At 41.3% G+C, this 12,628-nt stretch overlaps 1 protein-coding gene across 1 annotated transcript in view; it reads left to right on the top strand.

Annotated features, from left to right (window-relative positions):
• Positions 1–10,120: 10,120 nt before the first annotated feature.
• c1ql4b (complement component 1, q subcomponent-like 4b) overlaps positions 10,121–12,628 on the top strand; it is a 13,682-nt gene continuing 11,174 nt past the window's right edge. The window contains exon 1 of the mRNA XM_019881143.1: positions 10,121–10,852. Coding sequence (XP_019736702.1) covers positions 10,316–10,852 — 537 coding nt within the window. The 5' untranslated portion in view covers positions 10,121–10,315. The remainder of the gene's footprint in view (positions 10,853–12,628) is intronic.

Genomic DNA, 12,628 nt, shown 5'->3' with positions numbered 1-12,628 from the left:
TTCTTGTCATTTTATTTCGTTAGTATTAAATTCCTGGCAACGAAATAAAATGACAAAGATACAAAAATGTATCAAATAAATCTGCTCACCTGCAATTTATAATGGCGCATTGTAGTCACCTTCGTGCACGAAAGTTCGTTCAATTTCAGCTGTTCGTCAGTTATTAGTTAGTCAGTTATGTCAGTTATTTGCTGTTGTATCGCCGATTTTCAATCGTTAGTATTAAATTCATGGTAATGAAATAAAATGACAAACGTGTATCAAATAAATCTGCTCACCTGCAATTTATAATGGCGCATTGTAGTCACCTTCGTGCACGAAAGTTCGTTCAATCTCAGCTGTTAGTTAGTCAGTTATGTCAGTTATTTGCTGTTGTATCGCCGATTTTCAAAATGCGAATGATCTGTTTATTTTCAAAGAATAGTTTGTTTTGTTATTGTTTGGTTGGTGTCTTATATGAAACTGCGACACTGCGCAATTTATTGGACAGACTTGTTGAAGATCACGCAACGTAATTTTGGGTGGCATTTTATTTCGTATTTTTAAACCATCTTTTTATTTTCTGTAAATTTAGTTTCCTGCTCTTAATTGTGAATGCATACTTGATGGTTTTAAATGCTCCTGAAATTAAGTGCTGCTTGACGAGCCTATATTGTGTATGTATGTGACGTCACTGAAGGCCTAAGGTTGAAATGCACGGCCCGCCACTGGCTTCAGTGTTAAACAAATTAATAAAGTGTATGTTTTAAAAATAAAACAACACGGCGGCTCTCTTTAAGCATCTGAAGTAGTTTCATTCGTGATGAAAAGCGTTACTCATGTCACTCTCCAATTCATCTCTACTGCATCCTCCTCGGCTGACACTGCCAGCTGAACTATTCCAACTGGCCAGATCGGCTGGCTTTTGCCGTTGTCGGTTATGCACGTTCGGTGTCACATTGAGAAACAATTAAATCTTTTGGTAGGTTTAAAAAATAAACGTTCCCTCTTGCCGTCTCCTGTTTTACACTCTATTAGAATAACCCGGTTAACTTTCTTCACAAAGTTCTGACAAGTTTGTTATCCTGAACCAAGTCTGCACATGCGCAGTGAGAAGATGGAGCAGTCCATTGAATTATAAGGGAAAGGTAATACGTGAAACAGTCATGATCGCTTAAACATGTGTTTTTAACCGGGTGATTTGCAACTAAAGCAATAATAATTGCCTTAACTATTTGGGGCCCACGTGAAATTGCCTGTGTTTGGCTAATGGTCAGTCTGCCCCCCGACTGTGTTTTCTGTTTCCACAGATGACCTCTTTTGCCATTTAGACAAAAATGTCAGACAATATTCACAAATGTGCACTTTCAGACCTGTTTCCAAATTTGGGCACTTTTATGTTTCCAAACAAAATGTTTTTAAAACTTTTCATTGATAAACAGCATTGTGGTAATGGAAGCACAGCAAACAGCACATATTAAAACATTTCCTGCACACAATAAATACAGCACACGATGATATGACAGTGATATTTTGACACGCTGTCAATTTGCACAAGGAGTGAGACAAATTGGCCACACACAAACTGAAGCAGCAGGGGAGTATATTTAAGTACGGAAAAGACACGACATGGATCGGAAACGAGACAACATGAAAATAATGTCTGGACTGTCGCCACGCATGCTCGCCTATATGTGAAATCACCATAGTCAGACATGAAATTGAAGGAAATTGAACAGGTCTGGGTAAGCATAATAACATTTTTACATTTTTTTCTTCATGCTGTGACCGGATGACATGGTGTTGAGAAGACCATGAACATTAACAAATATTCAGCACAACAGGTGCAAAATGAGCTAGTCCAGGACAGGTTCATGCACGGTGATACCGGTTGGAATAGTACACGCTGGCTTTCTTATCTCTGGTGACACTAATCTCCTGTCTGCGAATGAGAGTCTGATTAAATCCCATCATATCAGCCAGCCAGATCTGATTACAAATATCTCCATCTGGAACTGCTGCTGAACATTCTGCGGAGCAAGTTTTGGGCATGCAGTTGACTTTTTCGGTTGACCTTTGAATTGTACCATACTGTGCAGATCTAAGTCGGTCAGGCGCCTGCCGTAAAACAGCATTGATTTGGAATGTTGTGGACAAAAAAAAAGGTTCTGATGAAAATTGAAGTTTTCAGCAGCAGACTGCAAATGTATGACAACAAATGGGCCAATTGTTTTACATTTTTTGATGGCAGAAAGCCGAAATTCAGTTTTTAAGAAATGTATTTACATTGGTATGTGATCTTTTTTTTCCTTTAATGAAAATACCGCATCTTAGGTCAGTTAAATGTCTTCTGTGTTGTGTTGTATTATTTTGTCATTTTAATTTATTTTGTCAGTTCTTTTGATGGTGGCGTGCGCACCCGCAGCGGCTCCTCTTGTTGTCGTGTTGTCTGGTTGAGAGGGAGGAAATTTCATCTGTGCTTTATGGTGCACATACAGCGCATTTCACAATAAAGTTGTACTTGACTTGACTTGACTTAAATGTATTGAAAAACAGTAACATAGATTAAAAACTGTTTTTGCAGACACTGCGTCAGCGCCATTTTGCCACTTACTGTCGACTGAGAATGACATCACAGTGCCGAGGAGCTCAGCTTGCAAACGTCACATGTCCAAACTCAAAAAACAGGTGAGCCGTGACGGCCGTTTTTTGAGGCCTTCGGTACTGTGATGTCATATTAAGTTGAGTGCAAGTGGCAAAATGGCCGCGCCCTGAGATGGACAAAAACAGCCGGACTTTTCTGCTCAATTCTTAGTCATCTTACGGCATATGCTGACTTTAGAATGGCGGGGGCGCATAGAAGATACTATTTTAAAGATGTTTGACCTGATTTTTGACTTTCTGTTATTCTTATGTCAATTCAGACATTACATTCCTTTTTCAGCACGAAAGATAACTGATCATAACGTTTTGGCAAAGTACCTAATTGCAAAGTGCAAATCTTGACACGAATCTGAGCGATAATTCATTATTTACCGTTGTGAGAGTGCTTACTTAACCTTGGGGAGCGAGTAGAATTAAAATGTGAATTTCAGGGCTAAGGCCCACTCAGTATGCCTCACCATGCTGTGGAGGGGGAGCAAGACATGAGGGTGGAAAAAAAGGAGTGTGAGAGCTGAGGATGGAGATGCAAGTTAAAAAAAAAAAAACGGTGGCAAAGGGAACAGGTGCAAGGGCCGCAAATTAAGAGGAGAGTATTGTGCAGACACTATAAGCGGAGGTTAGTCAGGAAGAGCTAAGCGTATGGGATGGAATGGGAATCTAAGAGACAGGTAGAGGGAGGATAATGTGGCTGGGAGGGGACAGAGGAGAGCAAGGGGCGGCAATTTTGGAGCACAACACCGATGACAAATTGTGATTAATAGATGGGGTCCGGGCCAGCAGTGTGGAGAGCAACTCATTAATAGAGAGAATTAGAGAGGCTGTGCAACTCAATCTGCACACTGTCACTCGCAATCAAGGCCTCTAATCAGGTCTGCATACAAACAGAAGGCAAGAGGGGCATTGTGAAGCATTTACACAACAAAACTTCCACAGCAATTCATCCCGTCCCACAAACTCAACTGTCTGAATCGTTTCTTTTCACCAAAAAGACAATTCTTTTCATGACTGCTCAGGAACTGCAGGCAGTACCTACGTGATCGAATGAGGTGGTGTACGTTTTATACTATGGGCTCTCATGTTTAATAAGAAAATGTGGAAATTAAGCAAAATATTATGAACATCCATCCATCCATCCATCCATCCATCCATCCATCCATCCATCCATCCATCCATCCATCCATCCATCCATTTTCTAATCCACTTAACCTGACAAGGGCGTGCTGGAGCCTATGCCAGCTGCCTTTGGGTAGTAGGCGGGGGACTGAATTGGTCACCAGCTAATCGCAGGGCATATTATGAACATCAATAAATAATTTTGGGTGGGTGTGTGTGTGTGGGGGGGGGCGGGGGGGGTCAAGCAACTTGCTCTGAAGATGAAACGATTTAGAGCTTACATTTATTACAATAAAAACAATAAAAAAATGAAGATGTCCATTTCATTTTTTGAGGAACCCTTTGAAATGACCTGGATTTCTACAATAATTGGTCATAAAATGTGATCTACACTCCCAACAAGCACAGTTTTCTTAGCCTAACACCATGCTTGATCGTGTTCCATATCTACAGTTTAAGAAATGACCACAACCAAATATGAATATTAGCAATTCTGTGCGCAGGTGTTCCATGTGCAAAGCATGGTTCACATCAGGTAGTTTTTCTCAGACTAGAAAACTCAAAATGGTTTTAACCAACACCACCAATCTTAATTTAGTTTCTGGAGAAGTCATTCATCGTGGGGTTCCCATCAATGTTCTACTCTGCATTGTGAATGTTTACATGGTGTGTCCTGTAAGAACATGAAAGCTTTGAATTGCTCAAGATTAGTTTGAGCAGACTGTGTTTGTCCATTCTTATGACTTAGATGATCAGAAATCCAGAACATTTCAAGGCGCACACATACATTTTTTTTTGCAACTGTATAAAACTGTCCACTTTATGCTTCTTGATTGTATTTAATACATATATAGTATATACAATGGATCATAACGCTGGTATATGTGGTCACTTCCATTAAATCAATGACGTTTGCATCCTCAGAAAATAAAAAATATGAATGCATGAAAAAAATGGCTTTTTTTGTTTTCGTTTTTTTTATTTTTTTTTTATGAAGCACATTATTTTGCCCATTAATCTGATTGCATATTTAATAAATACAATTTAAAATATTAATTTCAACTGCCTTGAAAAATAGCATTTGTTGCCTGTCCCCGTTTCCTGTAACAATTTTAAAGAACTCGCCACCTGGAGACACGTTTCAATACGATCCACCCCCTTAATAACACATACATAAGGGCAGTTGGCGTGACTTTTTTTTTTTATACTCACAATGCCAAAACATATTCTCTGACCCCAACATTTCTATTAGCCTTGCAGCCTCAACATGCCCCATCTTTCTCAAGGCTTCTGCTCGCTCCTCCATGTTTACTCTCTGACCTGTGTTATTGCAGGTCAGGTTGAGCCCTTTCCACTGCCACTTACTCGGATATCAGTTTGTTTCTTGCCGCACTCGTAGCACATCCACAGAAAATTTGATTCTGTGGAAAACTCTTACATAAGATGATGGTTTTCTGTCTGTGCTCCGAATGTACTCCCGTCTACGTCCAGTGAATCATTTCCACCAGGCTGTGACTTGATTTATACGCTACTAACTTACTTTTCTTTTTTACCCTCGAATGACAAAGATTGTTTATTCAAATACAATGTTTATTCTATTCAAGTATAAACTTGAAACCTTCCTAATTTTGAAATCTTACGGTCATCAGACTTCGCCAGGCTCGTGTTAGTTATACTGTGCCCCTCTTCCTTTACTCTTCTTTTTCTCTTATCAGCATGCTCATAATAATATCACAGCTGCTGTTGTTAGTTGTGCTCATTAGATTGCGCATGCGTCTCTGTAATTTGACGGACACTCGTAATATTTAATTCAATAATCAAGTATTTTACTGAACTGAAACTAGTCGCGATGGGGTCAAGTGTCTTATTGCTCTGCATGTTTTGTTCACGTGATTAAATAAACAACACCCATCCTCAAGCCTGCAACCGAGCATCTCATCTCCTGGATAGCAATATATCCCGTTTCCTTTGTACGGCCATCGCTCGGACATTGAGACAGTCAGAAATGTCAAGGGCGAATAAAGCATCAACCAAGGATCCCAGTGACAAGTAATAACGATCATTTTGTCAAATTTCAGGAGTCAAAAAATAAGGACGTACCCGAAACTCTTTCTTCCTGCCAACATTTGCAGTAATTAATTTGATACGTGAATGGTATACCACAATATTGTATCACATGTCATGAGGAAACTGTCGAGGACTGATATTATCACCTCTCATGTTATATATTCATCGACTTAGTTAATATTTCATAGGGCTCTAAAAACCTCATTCTCTCTAAATTGTCTTCCCTGCTTGGCAGTAATCATTTGAATTCAGGGAGGCACCGTGTGTGTCGCCGGTGTGTCAGAGTCACGAGTAAATGATGTGCGCGTCCGGATATGTATGCATGTAGGCACTCACATGGAGGCCACGAAGGCGCATAAAGAAGACGTTTGCCCATAGAAGTAGTGATATGTCTTGCACATACTGACTTAGGCGGACTATTTTCACTTCTCTCCTTCACATTTGCACATTTTGTAAAATATACAGACCACACAGTTTGCCACTTTTAAGCCAGTCGCGCTTCTTTGGCAACTTCCAATGCAAATGTGAGTGGAGGCTTGGCACATGCCTCGGGGCGCTGCTGGCTGACAGTACGCATCCTGGGGAGTGATCTATTGATCCATATTCAATATCTGCTAGACACTCCTGCTCGCTAAAGTTGGGAGATGAATAAATGAGGAGCAGAACTGACAGCACATACGAGCCGAATTTTACCCTGGAGGGCTGCCGCCTGACTAAATGCTCCGAGCCCCTCTTTCTTGTGCAAAAAAGCGCCCATAGAAGCATTTTTAATTGATCTGAGCCGATGCTGGATGGATAGGGTGGCGGCACAAATGTGTCTCACAGATCAGTTGACTGCGATGTTATAAAAACAATGTGCTATTTGACAAGGTACACTTATTTTATTCACGTCTCCCATGAACTGTGAAGTCAGAGGGGAGGAAGATAGAAGGTGTTGGCGCTGTGGTGGTGGGTGTCAACAGCGATTTATCTTTTATCTCTAACGAGGTCTGAAAGCGACACAAACATACGCATCTTCTTTTCACAACTTGGCTCCATGTGCTATGTCCTCGGCTCGCTCACAGTACATGCCCAGATCTTGTCACCCTGCAAAAGCTCTACATCTTACTAAGCTTTGTAAGCTTTTTAGGGTTCCCACCTGGCCTTCTCAGGAGGAAGGTGAAAGCCTTAGTGCAGCCTATATCTGCCACTGGACCGCCAATAAATGTTTTTTCTCAATCCATTATTGATTATTAAAATCCTGAGAGAGGTAAACCTTCACCTGTGATATTGATATTGATTGTAATGATGTCACCCTTGAAGCTGCTGGTTAAAGCTGTGTTACATTAAAAAAATATACACACACACACACACACACACACACACACACACACACACACACACACACACACACACACACACACACACACACACACACACGTATAGCCTTGACTTTGACACCTGTGCATTAGATCCACTGTGCTTTCCCAATCCTCAACTTCTTAAAACTAAATCAAAACGTGTTGTGCCTTTCTCAGACCTCACACTTAAAATTTATGCAATATTTGATAATTTGGGCGAAGTCAAACCCGAGCTCATAAAAAGAAAAACATTGACGTGACAATGATGCTTTCTAAATGTTCAGTAGGTTCGTGCCCTTTGTGTGATATCTGGCCATGCAATTATTATTTTTTTAAGTGTCGGGTTATAACCTGTATTTTTGTCGACTGTTCCGATTTGGTTTTTTGTACCCGCAAGGAATTCAAGGTGGTTTACGATGAAAATCCGATGCGACTCAAATTTATCTGAATCTGTTGTCGTCTATCATTAGCCGATGCCAATGCAATAGTAAAATCATAAGTACAGTAAATGGTTCAATGAAAAAAAAAAAAAATCCAGGACATAAATATAAAACAATCAACTGAAAAACAGTAGGTTGGTGGTAGCTGAGTGTGCCTTCTTCAAACTGATTCATTATGCACATGACGTCGAAACGTCATTATGTGGCGTCACTCACTGAATATCCTCTGCACTCTTCCAATGTTCTAATTAGAGATTATATTAGTACAATGACTTTGTTGATCAGTGACAATCCATTATTTTGTCACAGATTATCCAAGTCTTAATCTGCTAGTTCTCATCGGTATTTTAAAATGCACACATCGTGTTTTTGTTGTTGTTGTTGTTTTTTGTTTTGTTTGTTTTGTTTTGTTTTTTTCTCCCTGAGGTGTGAAACAACATTCACCTGTGCCCTAAATTCAACTGGCTTTGGATGTATTTGCAAGTTGCTACCACACAAACGAACGTGGAAGGAGCTCAGATGTGATCAGATGTTCAGAGAAGCATCGATTCACACAACAGATTCCCGTCATCCAGAACAGGATTCCTGTCAAGATCACATGGATATTTCCTCAAAACATCAAGAAACTGATGTCACAATGATTTGCTCACTTTTGAGAGGTTTTATAACAGAGAGCTGAGAATGTTTGGAAAGTGCCTTTTCTGACTGCTTACTCGCAAGTAGATCGTTGCACGTAGACGAAGAAAAAGCCCAGAATTCTGTAAACTGATCGAACATTTATCAGAATCTTGGAGATAAAAGATAGAACAAATGATCCTCCACTGTCAGCATCTGTTCATTATTCTGTTCAAAATAACGAACGGCATGCGCACCTTGAGATGCCAGGGACAGCAGGGATTGGGGGTCGTGAAACGGCGATGCCTGAGTCACTGGGAACTTGAAACCTAGTGAGAATTGGAGACTCACCCTCGTGAGGATAAGCGGCCCAGACAATGGATGGATGTTTTATTCTAAAAAAAAAAAAAAAAAAAAAAAATCAAACAATGCGAAAGATATCAAAAAAAGTCTGCATTTTTTGTCACACTATTTTACATATTTATTTGTCAAGACGAGCTCTAATTAAGCTTTCCGGAATCGGGAAAAGGTCACATGTGGGGGGGGTATGCGCGGGCATGTGTGCGCTCGCGCGCGTGCGTGTGAGTGATGGCGGAGAAGAAGGGAGGTACGGAGGAAGAAGTGAGGGAGTCGTAGCCGGCTTTGCGGGGAGCAGAGAGGAGCCGCGCACAAAATACAACAAGTGAGGAAACTGTTGCTCTGGGCGCAGGCTCGCTCTGCGGCGGAAGTCTCGTCAAGTTCACTTGTCAGAATTTAAGACTTGTCGCTTCCGTGCGACTTGGTGTCATTAAAGTGACACTCTTCTCATCATTTCCGTCGTGTTTCTTTTTGTCTTTGAGTATGTATGAGTGTGTTTTTCTTTTTTTTTTAACTGGCAAGAAAATAAGTTTGCATCGTCTTTGGATGTTTTTTCTTTCTGCAGCATGAGGAAGCAAACCAAAGACGCATTGACGGTGAGTTTATCTTTACTTGGCATTATAACTCTGCTACTTTTACTTTATTGGAGCGCACGATCCAAATGAGACTAATTTTATGAAAATGACAACACTTCGTATTGAATTTCGAGATTTTGCGAGCTGAGTTTGTCGAGTGTAATTGTTGAAGTGAATGAAGACCCCGAAAGATCCATATACATTGATTCTATATGTATAATAATAAAGAAATGTATTTTGTTCTCTGTTTAGTATCACATAAAATACAACTCATGTGATTATGAGTACATTTTCAAGGTGAAATCTAAACGTTTAGTCACTATCACATAAAATACAACTCATGTGATTATGAGTACGTTTTCAAAGTGAAATATAAACGTTTAGTCACAAAAAAATATAACATCCAAGAAATATCTTGCCTGTACAAATATGATATATGCAATGATTGGAATATAAAGTGATCATTTTATTGCTTTGTATTAATGTGTGTTTAATTGTTGTTTTTCCCCTGCAGATTGTGAAGACCATCTGTGCTGTGATGTCCAAAATGTCTTTAAAACTAAAATCTTCCCGTGCGCTGCCTCGTTATGCAGAATCTGTGTGTTTCTGAACTGTAAGAGATTCCCATTTGAAAAGAAAAACTAGAGGACAACATAGTAGACTGATCTCATACAACGGTGACAGACAGTCAAACTAAAAAGAAAACAATTTGGGTGGAATAAACGAGCACATTTGTCAGTTTCAAGTGGACAGCCAAGTGAGCGCCATCCCCCAAATGTGGTGGGTGAGATGAACCCCAGTGGGAATACTGTAGACCCTACCTGACAGCTCTCTGCCTCAGCACACAAGAGCGTCGTGCCGTGGAACAAAACACCAACCATTCAGGAACTCTTGTCAGTGCCGAAGTTGAAACTGCTCATACATTGTCTCATAAAGAGGAAAAGATTGACAGTAAATGTACTGACGCAAGCAAAGGTCTGCCTCGACATTACCAGTCCCGCACACAAGCACACACGCTTGCAATATTGCTTTGGTGACGTTCCTCCCAGAGTTCAGCCTGGCCGGCACAACCATTCCGGCCAAGGGGGAGGAGGACTTCCTCACGCTGGCCGCCTCCCGCCTCAGCCGCAAGAAGCGCGTGATTGGGGCTGGAGTCGGCGTGGCCATGGTCCTGGTACTGCTGGTGGCCATCCCCCTACTGGTCCACACCACCAAAGGTGGCGCATCCGGAGGGGGCACGCATTACGAGATGCTGGGGAGCTGCAAGATGGTGTGCGACACTTTCACCCCACCTCAAGGAGAGCTGACAGGCTCCTCCCCTCAACCCCCAGACTTGGCAAACCGTAGGGGCAAACAGGGTTTTAGAGGAAACCCAGGACTTCCTGGTCCCCCGGGCCCTAAAGGTCCCCCCGGAGAGCCTGGGAAACCCGGTCCACCTGGGCCGCCGGGACCTGGGCCTGGTGGCTACGGCCCTTCCTTGTACACCCCCAAGATCGCATTCTATGCCGGCCTGCGGAAACAACACGAAGGGAGTGAGGTTCTGAAGTTTGATGACGTGGTGACCAATGTGGGGAACTACTATGAGCCCACTACGGGCAAGTTCACCTGCCCTCTGCCCGGCATCTACTACTTCACCTACCACGTCCTGATGAGAGGAGGGGATGGAACGAGCATGTGGGCTGACCTCAAGAAGAACGGGCTGGTGAGTGTGTATGACCACCACATGTCTTTGTCATGTTTGTTTTGGCGCATTGAAACATCTGCCCACATCAGGGTAACTTGGTTCGCTCGATATTTACTCTCAGCTGACAGAAGATGAGAAGGAAGACTGTTGTCTTCAATCGTAATCCAGATCTTAAAAAAAAAAAAAAAGATGTTCGTCAACATGTTACAAGATCAAACTGCAGATAAACCCCTGCAGAATTTGTGAATCGATAGGAGAATATTCTGCACAGAAGTCACGATCAAGGTATCTCAGGCCTCTAATTCAAGGACGTCAATCGATTGTCTTGTTTCATTTTTATTTATTTTTTTTAACAGATATGACTGGAAAGTAAAATGTGTTTCCATTATCCTGCTGAGGGTCTCAGTGGAGGTGGAGCCTATCACAGTTGAGCAAAACAAAAAAAAGGTTGACGACACCCCGAACTGGTCTTCGGTCAATCTAATACACGGGAAAAATTTGACCACCCACATTATTTTATGTGGCCCATGAAAGCAACTCAAGTGTGTCTACCTCTTGTTTCTTTCTAAATGAATTAATTTCATTTTGACAGGGAAATGTGCACCAAATTCATAAATTGCCTTCCTTTTTAACAGATGTGACAAGTATTTTGTTTCCATACCAACAATCATCACAGCACCGTACTGCTACAGCGGAAAAAAAAAAGAAAAATTCACATTGTAACATGATGTATTTCATGTTTGGAACGTGACAAATTTCCCATTATGCGATAAATTAAATGTTTCAACATGACACATTTAATGGGAAAAGTGACTTAGGCATTCAGCAGAACAAAACGAAGCAATTCCTTCCGGTGCCGGTTACTGGCAGAGCCCGATTTGGGTATGTGCTTTCTTTTTGTGTCTTAGAGATCAAATTTATGAGCTACGTAACACTGTTCTTCTACTTCTTCTCCTTTCGGCACGTCCCTATTCAGGGGTCGCCACAGCGAGTCAGTAATTTCCATCCGCCCCTGTAAACCGTCCTACCAACTAACACTATTGTAAAAATATACCAAGACAGTTCTGTACTTCTTAAAATAAATCGAACCAAAGTATTTATATTTGGCTGTCACTATTTACGATGAACTCAAATTTCAAATTCAACAAGTTGTTAAAAAAAAAAAAAGGGCCAAATGTCTTTTAATAAGAATATAATCTGATGTGTCTGCTCCTCCTTTGGAAAAACAGTCAACAATAACCAAAGAGAAAGCAAAAGGCTTGGAGTGAACCCTCACCAAAATTTGGTAAAGCCTGTTTTAGAGAATTTCATGCGGTCCAAAAAAGAGCCACACAGGGATAGTGTCACGTGAAGTTCACTTGGCCTTCTTTAGTGTGTCAAGCGTGTGGTCCCGGAGCTGCTTCATGTGCCGAGACGCACTTTTTGTGAATTTAGAAGTAACATTCAATCAAACTGAAGTGGGAAGCAAAGCTGCTTAAAAATTGACCTTTACTTGGGAATACAAAAAGTACAAATAATTATACCGATCGCAAGCAAGAGGAGAGTGAAGCTGTGATTGACAGCCAAGCGTCTTGGTGGAACAAAGCTGGCACGGAACAGCTGGCAACTGGCCTCTGAGGAACTGCGACTTCAACGCTAATAAATAAACAAGTAGCCTACAATTGTCGAGCAAAAGTCTTGAACGCTTCCATCTGGAAATCGCTGACAAGCTTGCCGTACTAAACCCTCATTCTTTTGAGGAGCTCTGATTCTGGCATGTGTAGTGGCATATAGAAGAGTGACATCCTGGGGATT

Source organism: Hippocampus comes, unplaced genomic scaffold (genome assembly GCF_001891065.2).
Source record: "Hippocampus comes isolate QL1 unplaced genomic scaffold, H_comes_QL1_v1.1 scaffold68, whole genome shotgun sequence".
Classification (NCBI taxonomy): domain Eukaryota; kingdom Metazoa; phylum Chordata; class Actinopteri; order Syngnathiformes; family Syngnathidae; genus Hippocampus; species Hippocampus comes.
The sequence above is the reverse complement of the archived record's forward strand: the minus strand, read 5'-3'. Positions and strand labels throughout refer to the sequence as shown.